General features: G+C 37.3%; 1 protein-coding gene across 7 annotated transcripts in view; it reads left to right on the top strand.

The window, feature by feature from the left end:
• The window catches only part of CNKSR2 (connector enhancer of kinase suppressor of Ras 2), a 206,348-nt gene that overhangs the window by 137,331 nt on the left and 54,209 nt on the right, over nucleotides 1–14,808 (top strand). For all 7 annotated transcript variants that reach the window (XM_063182554.1, XM_063182551.1, XM_063182546.1 and 4 more), the window contains 3 exons: nucleotides 11,201–11,249; nucleotides 12,108–12,280; nucleotides 14,365–14,438. In XM_063182554.1, coding sequence (XP_063038624.1) covers nucleotides 11,201–11,249; nucleotides 12,108–12,280; nucleotides 14,365–14,438 — 296 coding nt within the window. The remainder of the gene's footprint in view (nucleotides 1–11,200; nucleotides 11,250–12,107; nucleotides 12,281–14,364; nucleotides 14,439–14,808) is intronic.

Here is a 14,808-nt window from a genome sequence, read left to right as displayed (position 1 = left end):
GACATTTACATCTTTCTTCTCTAGGTTATACTGGTCACATCTCAGCTAAGTTTTTGTCGCCTTAGGGGGTTGTTTGTCTTGTTCTAAGACTTCAGCTCCTTGCTCCCTTTTCCATCAGTGTAATGAGGAAATAAGCTGTGATGGTAGCTAGGTCCACATGTATGGAAATGGAAGGAACTCACTGCATTGCAGTAGAGCTGAAGAGGCTTATGAAGTTATAGAATAATCTGATTTGGAGTTATTTTAAAAGCCTCAAAGTCTATTCAGAGGCAAAAGTGTAGTCAAATGTTTCATATAATGCAGTGCAGAGAAGCAAGTGCAGTTGTGCTGTGAAGACATCATGAGCTTCTATCCATTTCTCATCAGCCTAATCTATGGTTCAGGTATAGACAGCCCTTTGCTCTGAGAGACATATAGAAAGAACAATGCTGAAAAAATTAAGGGAAAAGTAGGATAAGAAAAAGAAACATAATAGGAAATTTTTACCTATTGCCTTTATGAGTCTGAAACACCATAATGTCCCACAGCCTCATTGGCCATGGGCAGCTTTGAGTGCCTACACATGTGGGGTTTCTTTCAGTTGGATACTTGTGGGTTTGTATATTTGGTTCAGACAGGAGAGCAGCATGTCTCACTCATATTCTAAAATTTGGAATAGTGATTCCAGGACTTGGCCATCTTCTACATCCCAAAAGAAACCATCTAAACAGTACTGTATGTATCCTTTCATTTGAATGCAGCACTTCACAAATGTAGCAGACACAAGATAAGCGATAAAAATAGTGTTCATGTTGTTAAAATCTGTATAGAAACTTCATCTAGGTCATAAGTGACCTGTATAGCATAATAAACAAACAATGCAGTGAAACAGTTAATTAATAAGCAAAATATGCCTTTCTTGTGACAGTTTTGTGCCATAGGCATAAAATTGTTGTGGTCAAAGGTAATTTTTGCTATTCCATCAGTTTAGTAAAAATTTGGTTCAAATTAAATCTACATTTCTGAGAGAAAAAGCAAGAGAGAAACAGCATATAAATTCCTTGCTAATGGAAGTTGGCTTTATATTATTTTTAGTCTAGTGCAATCAACAGAGAGGAATAGAGAGGCCTGTGGGTCTAGTCCTCTACTATTACAGTTAATCTCTTTCACTTAATCCTATTCAGATCTGTACTAAATTCCACATTCAAATAAGGTATGAATTGCTGTTACTAATGATGGGACCAGTAAAAGGTGATTAACAGGGTTAATGGGTAGCCAGTTGTCATAATTCCAAGTAAAATGTTGGACAGAGGGAGGAAAGATGCCAGCAAGAGCAAGGCATCTAATGAATTTACTACAGAAAAACAAAACCCAGATGCCTCAGAAACCAGCATAAAGTGCATAGGGTAATAGGATAATTCAGTCTGGGAGCAACCTCAAGAGGTTCTGTGCTTGGTCTTTGGCTCAAAGCAGGGCAAGCTCTGAGGTCAGACGAGGCTTCTCAGGGTTCTGCCCAGCTGGATGCTAAACACCTCCTGAGATGGAGACTGAATGGACTCTTGGCCAACCTGCAGCACTGCTTGTGTGCCCCACGGCAGGAAAGTTGGAGATGAACAGCAAAACAGGTGTTTTGGCAATAGCTGAGAGGATAGCAACTTGCTCAGATTTAAGGGATAGTTTCTGTTGTTTCATTGCTCCTTAGCTAAAATCATCTCGGGGATGTGCCTTGGTAATCTCACATCTGTTTTCCCAGCTCTAGACTCTCAGTCCCTTGAACTCAAGACTGAAGAGAGCAGATGTGCATATGCAGCTTTTATATTTGAGTTCTGTTTGAGCATATATTTTGTGAAACACTAATACTTAGTCTCCTTGGGAGGGAGTGCTAGGTTCTTTTAATTATGTGGAATAATATCTGCATTGTTCTTGAGGTATATTATTCCTGTCACAGATTAGAGAATATTTTCACATCTGCATTGTTTCTCTTTGAAAGAAATAGGTAATACCATTAATTTGCTCTTAATGGCGGAAGTGGTTGCTCAAATGAAATGTGAAGGTATTGAATATGGGAGATTTTACATCTAATTCTATATACTCTCTGATCATTTCTAAAATCCAGAGTTACTTATTGCAACAAAGCAAAATCCTGTAGAGATGAGGTAAGATTTGTTTATGGGCCATCATGAAGCACAGTGGGAGTCTTCTGTGGGAAATTTTTGTTTAAACTTTCTCTATTGCCTTCTTTTGCATTGTGACCATGAGGGGAAAAAATGGCCTGTCATAATTTCTTTCCATGGCAAAGCTGGGGAAATCTTTAAAAATGAGAGAGTTACTGTAAAGGTCATCAGCTCTGCCAGTCTAGATTTATTCCTTACTGCATAGAATAAAATGGTCTGAAAATGTAATTTTATATGATCTAGAGATGTAGATCCATACATTAATAAATCTCTCATCTCAGAACATTTCCTAATTTCCTTTCACATCCCCATTCTGTATTTTTTTCTGTTATGTATTTCATAGAATCATTCCTGATTTTATCCTGCTTCTATTACCTGATAGAGGACCATTGCTTTTGTAGGTATTAGCATTGTTTGAACATGAGTAAGCTACATTACCTGTAGCTGGTACAATCACAGTAGCACAGTTTTATTTCTTATTAATGTAGAATAAGTGATTTAGTCCCTCAGTTATTCCCCTTTGATAAAGAAGAGACGAAGTCAGGACATTGTTCAGAGAAGTTTATGTCAGGTATTGCACAGAGGGGACTCAGCATGAGTTACCACTGCAATATGCTGGGGATTGTCACATCCAGGAGAACTTTGATCCAGGGCCTGCCTTCTCTAGTGGCTCTTCTCTGTTTTCCTTTCTGCACAAGGGAAAGGGAGATACCAGAACTCTGAAAGCATTTAACCAAGGACACTGGCTGGCATGTGTCAAGAAATTTGGCATTCTAAAAAACTTGTACTGAGTGGTGGAAATGTTGTTTGAATTACTGGAGCACATGTGCCTGTTTCAAAGTGCCATTTTATGTCAAAGCATCAAAATGCTTTGACAAAGAGCTCCATTGTTTCTGAACAAGGGATTTTTTTTCCAAGTAGTGGTTTTGACTCCACAGGAGTCTCTGCCCCATTCCTCTACCCCACTTACACAGTGGTGGCCCCTCGAGCCTGCTGCTAGCACACAATATGGGAGATTGCATGGTTCCACCTGGGAGGAAAATGGCTCTTTGCAGCACTGCAGCTCCTGAACTGAAGTTGTTTTGTTGGGTGTTTCTGTTCTACTGGAGAGAAGTGCTTGTTGCTTAGTGCCTGATCCCTGAGTCAGCCAATCCATCTCTGCCACTGTGCTGTGCAGGAAAAAGCAGCCTGGTATTTTTCATAAAGCAATAACTGCTTTTTGTCCACTTCTCAAGTATATCCCTTTGCTTTCAGATAAACCCAAGTAGATAGCATTTCCAACACTACAGAATTCTGGCTTTAGAGTGATGTGTAAAATTTCTTGTAAGCTGGTTTGTACCCATAAAATCACTCTGGCCAGCTCAGAATTAAAAAGACCTAGTGTTATCTTTCCCCACCTTCTGCAAAGTTCTGCTTCATCTTATGCTTAGAGGAAACCTTACTGAATTCCAGCAAGTAATGAGACCTTTATCCTGCAATGAACTGTTCTTTTTCTGCCTTAATTCATAATGGCAATGGAAGTATTTGGTATGAATTTTAACAGAATATGTAATTCCTGATGTACAGAAATTCTTTCCTTCTTTTCCCCCTGAAAACTTCCCCTCTTTTGAAAGCCAGAGGGAGTTTTCTGTTTCTTTCCCCAAAGGATATTATGTCCAAGTGCTAACAGAGAATAACTTGCGATAGTGTATCTTCCTTAAAGCAGAAATCTGTTTTCTCAGACCACCTACATCCTCTGCACTTTTTCTGTCACACAGAGTATGAAAGAGATCATGCTGAGGGGCACAATCAGAAGTGTTGCTCCCTCCTCCTGCAGAAGGACGTGTTTGTGCTTGTCACCATAAGCAATCACCAAGGTGTTGTAAGGGGGCATGAGACTTTTATTCTAGGCTAATGATTTTTCCTCTGCAAGGACCACGGGCTTAGTGGAAGATGTTGTTAATGCCCAAGGGGTGACTTTGTTTTACAGCAGTTTTTTTCTTCTGAAAAGGTCCATGTTGTGCTACAGACCACCTCTCGAATCCAATAGTACATCAAGAATAAGTTTCTGAAATCTGTTTGGATCATCTTGCTGTTTTAATGTTTAGATAAGCATACAAGGAAAACCTGCCTTCCCTGTGAATAACATAGAAATTTTCTAAGCAAACCAAGATTTTTTGTGGAGGAAATTGCAAAGTTTGGTATCTGCTGGAGGGGCGTAGCAGCAAGGCACAAGTATCCATGGGGTCTTTGGGGTGACTTGTCTCAGACACACTGTGAAAAGGACCAAAGGCTATGGACAAAAATTGAAATCCAGGAAATTCCATATAAACATAAGAAAAAGATACTTTTACTGTGAAGATGGTTTAACTGGAGCAGGTTGCCCATGGAGTTTGTGGAGTCTCCATCTTGGAGACACTGAAAACACAACTGGCCACAGCCCTGAACAGCCTTCTCTGCTGGAGTCTGCTTTGAGCAACAAGGCTGGATAAAATGATCTCCAGGGCTGATTTCCTGCCTCAGTTGTTTTGTGGTTTTTCTGACTGGTCCATTCTCTTCAGTAAGAGGTTAAATTGGGAACTGATGGGGAGTAGAAATCCAAATAAAGGGTTAAATACTGTTCTGTGACAGGTAATAGTTTAGTTTCTATTTTCCTTCTTAAATGGATACACTTGAAACGCAGAGTGATGGGGCAACTGATGCATCTTGGACTTATGCCATTAAAGGATACATAGAGTTTTTGAATCCTCCCTTTCCCTCCTAGATTTCTTACTGTCAATAAAAAGTAGTGTGGGAGGTACCAAAATTGCATGTTTCAAAGTAGATGTAGAGCAGAAGAATGACCACAGAATAAATTATCCTAATGAGCAGCACTGGTCTAGTTTAACTGTTTATTCTCATTTGTTTCCAGCAGCTGTGACACTGCTGCAGTCCTTGTTATGTCAGTCAGAAAGACTGGGGGAATATGAGAACTCTCATTTAAAGTTAATGTTGTCCAGGAGTTTTGCTGCTTTGGTATTTCAATATTTCAGAGTCCTGTGGCTTAATGGCTAAGAAGGCGAGTCTTTCCCTAGTGGTGGAAAGCAGCACCACTGTATATTATTTTTTCCAAATAGCCTAAAGATTTAAAAAATCATTTTATTTTTGCATTCATTATGCTAACAACTTCTGACAAAATACTTGCACTACCTTCTGTAACTGCTGAGTTGTATCCAGCTACTGTAGTATTTGCCACAGATCATCCCCCCCCAAATGATAAGGAAACATTTAGAAGTGGGAGAATGAATAAGAAAAGCTGTGCTTGCTATCACATTTCAGACAATCATAGTTCTGCCCTCAGCTAGCCTATTTGTCTTGGATAAGCTGACATAGGGGCAGTTGCATGAAAAGAATAGACATCTTAGATGTTATCAACCCTTGTAGATTATGTGATAAGGAGACCATCCTGCACAGCTCATATAGCCATTGCTCACCTCAGAGGAATATATAAAATTTGGCAGCTTCAAAATATCAGCCTATGTTTTTTATGCAGTAAAAAGCTCTTGAGGCACACACGTGCTGTTTCTTTCTTTTTGTGGACATTAACAAAATGCAAGAAGGAATATCTGCTGCTGATTGGCAGGGGGTTTCAAACTTTCTAATCTGACAGAGGTCTTACCTCATCATATCTTTATTTTCCAAAAATATCCATAAAAATAATTAGTACTGTGTGCTATAGGCTCTTAATGGAGACTAAACAAGGTGGTAAACAGAAAAGATTTTGGCAAAATCCTGTGTTGTGAGTACCCTTAAGCATGAGATGTTAATACTGATATAAAGTGTGGTGTTGTATCTAAATAGGTTTGCATTTTCCCCCTTTTCAGTCTTTTTTTGGCTCTGAAAATTTTGGATCACAACACACCAAATGCAGAGAAATGTGTATGTGGTATATCAAAACAGTGAAAATAGAACATTGCCTGTGTTCTCAAAGCATTGAGAACGATCTCTCAAAGTGAGAGATCAATGATATGATTTGCAGAACCAGCTTTCATTTTTTTCCCAGATCCTGGCTTTTCCATCTGTAGCAGAAAGTTCCAGTAATCAGATGTGTTGCAAGCTATCCTGCTGAAACTAGAGAAAGCTGTCTTACAGTGACAGAGGGGAAGTGCCTGCCTGTAAACAGTTCCTTGGTGTCTAAACTTGCAGCTTGAGAAAAATTGGATTTGACCCGAGCTCTAAATAAAGCTATAGATATGTGCCATTTTCCCTTTCACTCAGACTGAGCCCACATTTGGGTAGAAGGATTGGATATTATTTTTTTCCATAACCTGGTTCTCTCTTCCAGCTTTTTTTAAATGAGTGAGTGAAAAATCTCAGAATAGTGGAGAAACAAAAAAGCCCTTGAATGAGAATTTTAGGTGCTGTCCAATGTAGTACTAGTTGCTGTGGTCAGTCTGTTCCTTCAGAGAATCTTCAATTGTGCTCTTTTTTTGGTAGACCTACACATTCTGTAACCATGAAGAAGTTTTTATAACTATTAGAATATATTTATGTTTTGGGCATGGATGTAATGTTCTGTAATTTAGGTCTTAGAGAAGTCTAAGGAACAGCTTAACCTCAAATCTTCAGACATCTTCCTCAGACTCTTGAAGTTTGTCAAAATAACTAATCTTCTCAAATTTATCATTTTGATAACCAATCTGTATTCTACTTTTATTTGAGCTATCAACTGGAATATAAGTTTTCTAACTTTCATCATAACAGTTATATCAGTCTCCTCTTCTGATAGCAGTTTCATTCCAATTTAATATTAGTACTGAAAGACCATTTTATTAAGTTTCCTATTTGGCATGAAGCAAATAAATTCATTGAAACTTAAATAATTTCACACTTTCATTTAAATTCATTTTTCCAAATAGAGAGCTCTGAAATTACTAGTAAATAAGTTACATTTTCAGGCTTCTGAACATTAATGACTAACTTTCCATCTGGTTTCCCTTCTGAACATTAATGACTAACTTTCCATCTTTTTTTCTCTTCTGAGCAAATGCAGAGCAGTCACAGGACTAACCAATAATAAATACTTTCTCCCAGAAGAGAAACCTGAATAACTCTGAGAATGAGACAGAAACATGAAAGTCTCATTTCTTGAAAATGTGTTACACGTACCAAGATGCTGATATGTTACTGTGTGCATGCAGAGTATTGATTAGAGCACCTGTGTGGGATTATTTTCTTGCTAAAAAACAACTACAATTACAGGCCAGTGGTGATCTCCTTGATTGGTATGAGCCTCCACCTGCAAGTTTTTTCCAGTGTAGCTGCATTGCTGTGTTATAATCCTAAAAGGCTTTGCCCTGGGGCAGGTTGCTCCTTACAGGTGTGCAGTCTGCTGGCCTTTCGGAACTCTGTCAATCATTTTGAAGACTGTTAGAGTAAATATAACCCACACAGCAAGTCTGGTAATGAACAGTTGCAGGAAGAGTGGGACTGTTGTGGCTCCTCCCTGCACAATTAAATCTCCATTGGCTCTGGTTCAAGCTAAGACCTCAGAAAAATAGGGCTAGAGGCATGCTAGAACATTGGTAAGAAAAACCAAACAGACAAAAAACAACCAAAAATCCTCACCCAAAAACCAAAACACCAAACCAGAAACAGAAAAAACCCTTTAATAAATGGTCTTTTATTCCTCTTAAAATACATGTCCTTTGAGGCTGCTAATAGGAAAGGCAGGCTTATATATACATTAAATGTTTCTTTGATATTCTCCTTAGAGATGCACTTGTCCAGGGGCTTTATTAAATAGAAGAAGCTCAAAGATCACATATTACAGGAGAGAAAATCATTGTGTCTAAAAAAGTCAGTGAGTCTCAGTGTATTCAAAGGGGTTTTGATGAATGTTAAACATCAAGTGATACCTTGCTTTTGGGTAATGTAAAGTTTTTCTAGTTGTGTTTTGGATGATTTGAAAGCTTATAATTCAGAATATTATTAAAGCGTTTCACATTTTCTTCAGGAGTGCCAATTTCCATTTATCTTAAGGTACTCATCCATTTAATCTTTTCAGTGTCCGTCTTGTTTCCATTTTACTCATTATTTTGAGTTAATAATAAATTTCTTTAATATGGAATGCTACTTTCTATTTCATTTTGTGCTTGCTCTCAGAATTAGTAGAAGAGATGGATTCTTGGAAACTGGGACAAGATGTTTATGAAAGCAGTTACTCAAAGCCCAAGGTGTATCAGAATCAAAATGCAGTGAGCATACATTGAATCTGGCTTTGTGGGCAAGTGATTAAACAGTGTCTTACAGCAAGTTTGCATTAGTACAGCTGAATTTCTTGGTGTAAATCCATGGTTTTAGGGTTCGTGGCATTTAGAAGTCATAGTTACATTATTTCTGTATTTACCACATCACAGAATTAAGCTGTAAAAGAGGAAACATCATAGTGGCCAGCATTAGAACAGGTTGCTTAAAGAAGCTCTGGAAAGTACCTCTTTGGAGATAGTTTATCAAGGCTGGAGATGGATCCAGTGTTGGCTTCAAAGCAAGCCTTGCTCTGGTCAGGAGGAAGGATATGACCTCCTGACACCACTGAGAAAACAGCACTTACAACTGGTAAGGCTGTAGATTGCATTCAGTGAGTTCCTTACAAAGCAATAAAAGAAGCATTTTTAGATTTCATGCTCACTTTTTTGTTTTTGTTGTTGTTGTTCTCTAATTACATATTACATATGTAATTATATATGTAATTGTATATGTAATGTATATTACATATGTAATATACATGTAATGTATATTACATATGTAATTGTATATGTAATGTATATTACATATACATTTTCTGAGTTAAGAAAAAAGATGGTGCTGTTTTTTGCAAAGGATCAACTAACTTGAAGTCTGAAGTCTATGTAAAATAATCCAAAGTGTTAGTTAAAATCCCTGCAGTGGAAATTATTCCTAGGAACTTCTCTCAGTTGTTGAATTTGCCCTTAATTATTATTTCATTCAATGAACTAATTTAGAATAATAGCTGAATTTAATAAAACCTTTCTATTTTGCAATATAACATAATGTATGGAAAAATGGTTAGACATGTAAATTACATGCTTTTTTCCTGTTAAAAACTGATACCCCTTCATTACCCTTTCTTCCCAAAAACTGACGCAGAAGTTAAGAGGTGTGAACTGAGGTTTGCAGGATCAATTTACAGACAAAACATCTAAAGAGAAGGCTTTTCATATGTTCTCACCTGCTCTCAGAATTACTTGTGAGAAAATGGAGCAGAGATTTTCCTTTTCTGTTTTGACACTGTGAAAATAATAGTGCAGAAAAGTCAAACAACAGAATGACATTGTCTGAGTTGTGAACTGAGAAGTGCTAAATTTTGGATTTGTATGTTTGTGTATTTTTTCATCCACTTTGAATTAAGTAAGATTTCCAGAGGGAGTTACTCATTTCTGCTCAGCCACTCTGTTATTCCTGGGTCATTAAGATCTCTTCTAGTCCTTCGCAGGTTGAAATATTTTGTGTGATGTAAGTGGGATGGGTGTTGCTGTCTTGGTTTGTTGAGAGCTGGTGCTGATTTAATTGGTAACCAGTAGCAGAAGAAAAAGGACAAGAGCCAGGAAATGAGAACGAGTGGGATCCTCTTTTTACTTCCCAGTGGAGGCCTACTTTGACCCACAGAGGTAGCAGTATAGGGGAGTAGGTTTTGTCAGATATGGTCTCTGAGGGATCAGCACATCTAGCAAGTCAGTTAAATTTTTTAATTACCCTTAATTATTGCCTTGCTAGTAATTATTCCCCATGGGCACGTTAGTTTTTGCTGCATGAAAATCTCTCAGCTGTGAGGCAAGAGATCCCTTTGAAGCTGAGTCTGCTGCATGTGAGCTCAGGGTGTGGGAAGCAGGGAGGAGAGACATTATTAGAATAAAGTCATTAAGGTTGGGAAAGAACTCCAAGATCGCAAACTCCAAGACCAAACAATATCACATCAATTAAGCCATAGCACTGAGTGCCAGGTGCAAAACCAAAGCTGCTCTTTGAATTGAACCTAGTCTTGTAAACTAGGGAGAGCATTTGTGTTAGTACTAGGAACAGGATTTGGACTTGCAGAACTGTCAGTGCTTTTGCTTAGATTTATTTTTACCAAGTGGCACAGAAGTATTGATTTCTGTATTGATTCCTGGCAAGCTGAAATAGAAAGTTTTAATAAGCAGACACGCTAATGGTAACCTTTTTTTAGTTTTAACACTGATAACATTTGTCTGCCTTTCTAGAAAACTGAAGTTCAAAACAAGTCAAATCGCATCTTTAAATTTTTGCTGATTCATTACAGATTTATTATTTTTTTAGTTCAATGGGGACTGTGTTTATCTGAGTCAGTTTTTAAACAGAAATTGTTATAAAATGTGTTAATACCTATTGATCCTACTAATAAACTAAGATCTTAAATAAAGGAGCAATTTCCATCCTGTCTCATTGTCAGGAGAGTTTGTGGGAGTGGATCAGCTGAAGGGAAATACTTCCACTTTAAAACCTGGTGAAAAAATAAAGTTCAGACTTTTTATTTGGGATACTTTTTTCCAGTTGTGATTAAGCAGAATTTACTGATGTCTTTCAGAATACTAGGCCTGGTTCTGAGAAAATTGTCTGATGATCTAATGACCGTTGTATGAATACTTCCACACCTGCATTAGGCAATGTGTTATTTTGTATATTTACATATAGATGTCAAGAATACTTTATTTAGTGCATTAGAAATACATGGACTGTGTAGCTTCATCACTGTACTAAACAAAGAGAGATATTCCTTCTTTATTAACAGAACAAGAGGAGAGGGACCATTTTGGGCAGAAACTACAGTTGGTTTGGCAACTTAACTGGTGATCTGTTTTGAGATGTTTGACAGTGTGCTTTTGCTATACAACCTTATGAACAGGTGAACTAAAATCACCTTTATTCTTAGTCTAGAAGTCTCTTGGTTGATGTTACCTGATATGACTTAACGTAGCATTTCTTTTATTATAAGTATGTGGTTGAATATAAACACTAATTTCACTGCTTCCATTTTGATTTTCTTGTAGACATTTCAGCAGTCTTCTCTACAGCAGAAAAGTAAAAAGAAGAACAAAGGTAAAAAATAAATTTGTTTTCATACATGGGTACAAAGGGATTTGCCAAGATGAATTTTATGGTATTGCAGTAGCTGAGGAACTCTAACTTGTTAGCTCCGATAAAATGTTCAATTCAGTTGATCATGTTGAGAATGTATTAGTCCATTTCTGATGTCTCAGTTACCTAATATTCCTCTACCTTCATGTATCTGCTTTTATCTTTTTTTTTTTTGAATACTTAGACTCTAGCCTCTTTGGGGCCAGGGTTGGTTTTTCCAGCTGTGTTCAGGTAATGCCTCACTGCAGCACTTGCTCATTACCTACGCTCTCAGGTAATTTATATCATAGTAAATTTTCCTCCTTTGATTTTGAAGTACAAAGGCCTTAGGAACTGTTTAGTTTCAAAAAGAGCTGCAAAGAGAGGTTTGTGAACACCTGTGAAGTACTTAAATAGTTGTATTTGGTAACCGAGTGGGAAGTACATGAATTTATATGCTGTGCGCTTTATTGTAATGTGAAATAAGTTGAAAATTACAAACAAGCATTTTTCTTATTTTTAAATATCTTGCCTTTCTTTTCCCTATAGTGTCTTCTGTCTTCTCTTTCTGTGTTGCCTTTTTTTTTTTTTTTTTGTCTTATCCATAGGATATGAGCTCTGAGATGCTGAACATGGTTTGGTTTGGTTTGGCCTTTAAATTACGGTGGTGTGCATAAGCTTTGTGGTCAAAATAGAATGCTTGTAATAATTTTTCATGGCAATTTGAGGTTGAAATTTTTAATTAATTTTCTTAAACATATATATATGTTTCTGACTAGATATCTTGTTGATTTAGTGGACAAATCAAATGCTTTCACATCACCTTATTGTCATTTTCAGCTCCTATTCCTGGTAAAAGCAAAAGACGGATCTCGTGTAAAGATCTTGGTCGGGGGGACTGTGAAGGCTGGCTTTGGAAAAAGAAAGATGCCAAGAGTTATTTCTCCCAAAAATGGAAAAAGTACTGGTTTGTCCTGAAGGATACATCTCTGTATTGGTATATCAATGAAGAGGTAAACACCTGTACTCATGGTCTTGATGAATGCTTTGTGTAGTGCTGTAGTCAGGATTTGGTGTGAAAACAGTGCTTTCAGTGCTTCTATATGTTAATAACTTTATTCACCCAAACAATCATACTGAAATTAATATTAACTGTCTGACAATATTACCATGAAGATTTTGAGATATCTGTTCCTTCCAATTCACCTCTTACTACATGGAGAAATAACACAGTTTTCTGTGTCCTCATGACACCAGTTTAGAATAAATTTATCCTCAAACCCTTGAAAGTGAAAAGGTAATTACTTAATCCTGTCATTCAAGCTTAGTCATGGAAGTGTAAACTTTAATGTTGTGCTGCCTGGTGTTTCTTGTTTATCTCTGCTAGGCAATTAAGGAAGATAGTTCTGTTTTCTCAGTTCTGTTCTCCTGTTGTTTCTTCTTTGTAGCTTTTGATATGATTTCAGTGCTCATAAATGCTGAACTTAAAAGCACAGGAGCATCCCAGCTGAATTGTGTACAGCTTTGATTATGCAACATTTTCTGCATTGGTACACATTTATTATATCAGCTTTAGCTGCAAAGCTTTTTGCCAGGGTTATGATACCTTGATTTTTAATCCTATTAGACTCATTAGTAAATATGCTGAGATAAAACCATTGTTAACATCTGTATGCACTCTGTCCGACTTGTTCTTTTAATCACAGCAAGCATTTGTACATAACTTTTTCAAAGTAATCCCCAACTTCTCTCTGAGTAAACAGAGAGCAAGTTGTTCCAAAGCTTGTTTTCTCAGACTCATTCCATTTGTGCCTTGATCCCAGCTTCAGATCAGTGACCCTAACTCCCTCCTCTCCATTCTCCCTCCCTTGGCTACTACAAGGTTTTCATCAGGGCAGTAATTGATGCCTACAAGTGCAGTGAGTGGTCAGCACTGGGTCCAAGGAGCAGCTCTGAGCTGTGCTGTACTTTCCATGTGGAGTGCAGTGCTCTCAGCACCTCCATCTCCTACCCCATCCCAAGTTTCCCTGAGGTTTTCTGAGTTTTGGTTATTTTTGAGCCCTCAGCTCCTCAGCTCAGTGTCTGTCATCACCAGTAGAGTCAAAGGCTGGTAGGGGGTGCCTCAGTAGCAGGTGGACAGACAAGCAAACACTGCTCTTGCCAAAACTCTGTTTCTCTCGGCAACCATTCAAAAAAGAAATAGCAAGATTATTTTAAACAGTGTCTTTTTGATTTTAAAATATCTGCTAATGCAGAACCAGTTACAATCCTGTACCTTCCACATAATGACTTCAGCTCTAGTTTTATATGCTGATTTGTGTCTCTTACTTATTTTGAGGAAGGCATATAATCAAATGGACTGCATATGTGGTGTAAATAACCATTTAAGCTCTTAGGAAAAGATGTATATTTCTTCACATACGTTTGTGTGTTTTCCAGTTTCATTTCTATGATCCTGTGTTAATTTTGCATGCAAAGTTATGAGCAGTTAAATAACCAAGTCTGTGTTATTGATGTAAGAGTAGCTTAATATAAATAATGCTTTCAAACTGTGAAAAGTCAAGGGAGATTGCATAGCTGATAAAATAAACCCTGTAAAATCTTCAGAGGAGAGGGGAGAAAGGTCAAATATATGCTGAATCTTGTAGAGAGATAAAAGTAGCTGAAGAGATATCATGCCTCTTAGCTGTGATACATAAAATGATAAACAACACCCATTGAAATTGCTTTTTTTCTCTGTTTCTTCGACCAGGCTGCATTTCTCCTTACTAATTAGTCCATTTTCCCCAAAAATTAACTAATTACAGTAACTAATTAACTGAATACATTTGGTGATTTTGTATATTTTCAAATGTTGATTCAGCTGTGAAATTGTTTCAGAAAACTGAGTATTTAAAACTGTATTTTTCACCAAGGGATCTGTCTTTCTACTTCAGCAGAAGTCCCAGGGACTTCTGTGAGAGGTTTGCCAGAGCAGAGCAGACATAAGTATTCCTTTGTAAGAAGCAGGCAAGTGAAAATATTTGCAAGTTTTCAACAGGCTGGTTTTTTTTTCCTTACACTTTAGCTACAGTAATATCTGGAACTATCTTTGCAGGATGAAAAAGCAGAAGGATTCATCAGTCTACCTGAATTTAAAATTGACAGAGCCAGTGAATGCCGCAAGAAATAGTAAGCATGCTTAAAAATAATGCAATGATACAATAAATGAACTGCAAACATAAGACAAGGTTTTCCTTTAAAACAGGGAAATAATGGACTTTGTTACAATTGTCAAGAGGTTGTATCACAGAATAAGCTCATATGAAAAAAGCAAATTATTTTTTTCTGTTTGGAATGCCATCTTGCCCAAAGAAGGCTATTTTTTCACTTCATCATGAACCACAGTGCTTGATTAGACCAAAGTTAATTATGAGCAAGAAGGCTGCTTGGCTGCTGCTGTCCCTTTATTTTCCTAGTTCTACTTTCCTTTGTTTCTTTTCTGTTTGGGGTTGCTATTTTCTTTATTTGTTTGTTGAGGGTTGGAGAGTCTTTGTGTTCT

The sequence above is a fragment of the Melospiza melodia genome, chromosome 2 (assembly GCF_035770615.1).
Source record: "Melospiza melodia melodia isolate bMelMel2 chromosome 2, bMelMel2.pri, whole genome shotgun sequence".
NCBI lineage: Eukaryota > Metazoa > Chordata > Aves > Passeriformes > Passerellidae > Melospiza > Melospiza melodia.
This window is presented reverse-complemented; position numbering and strand designations above follow the sequence as displayed.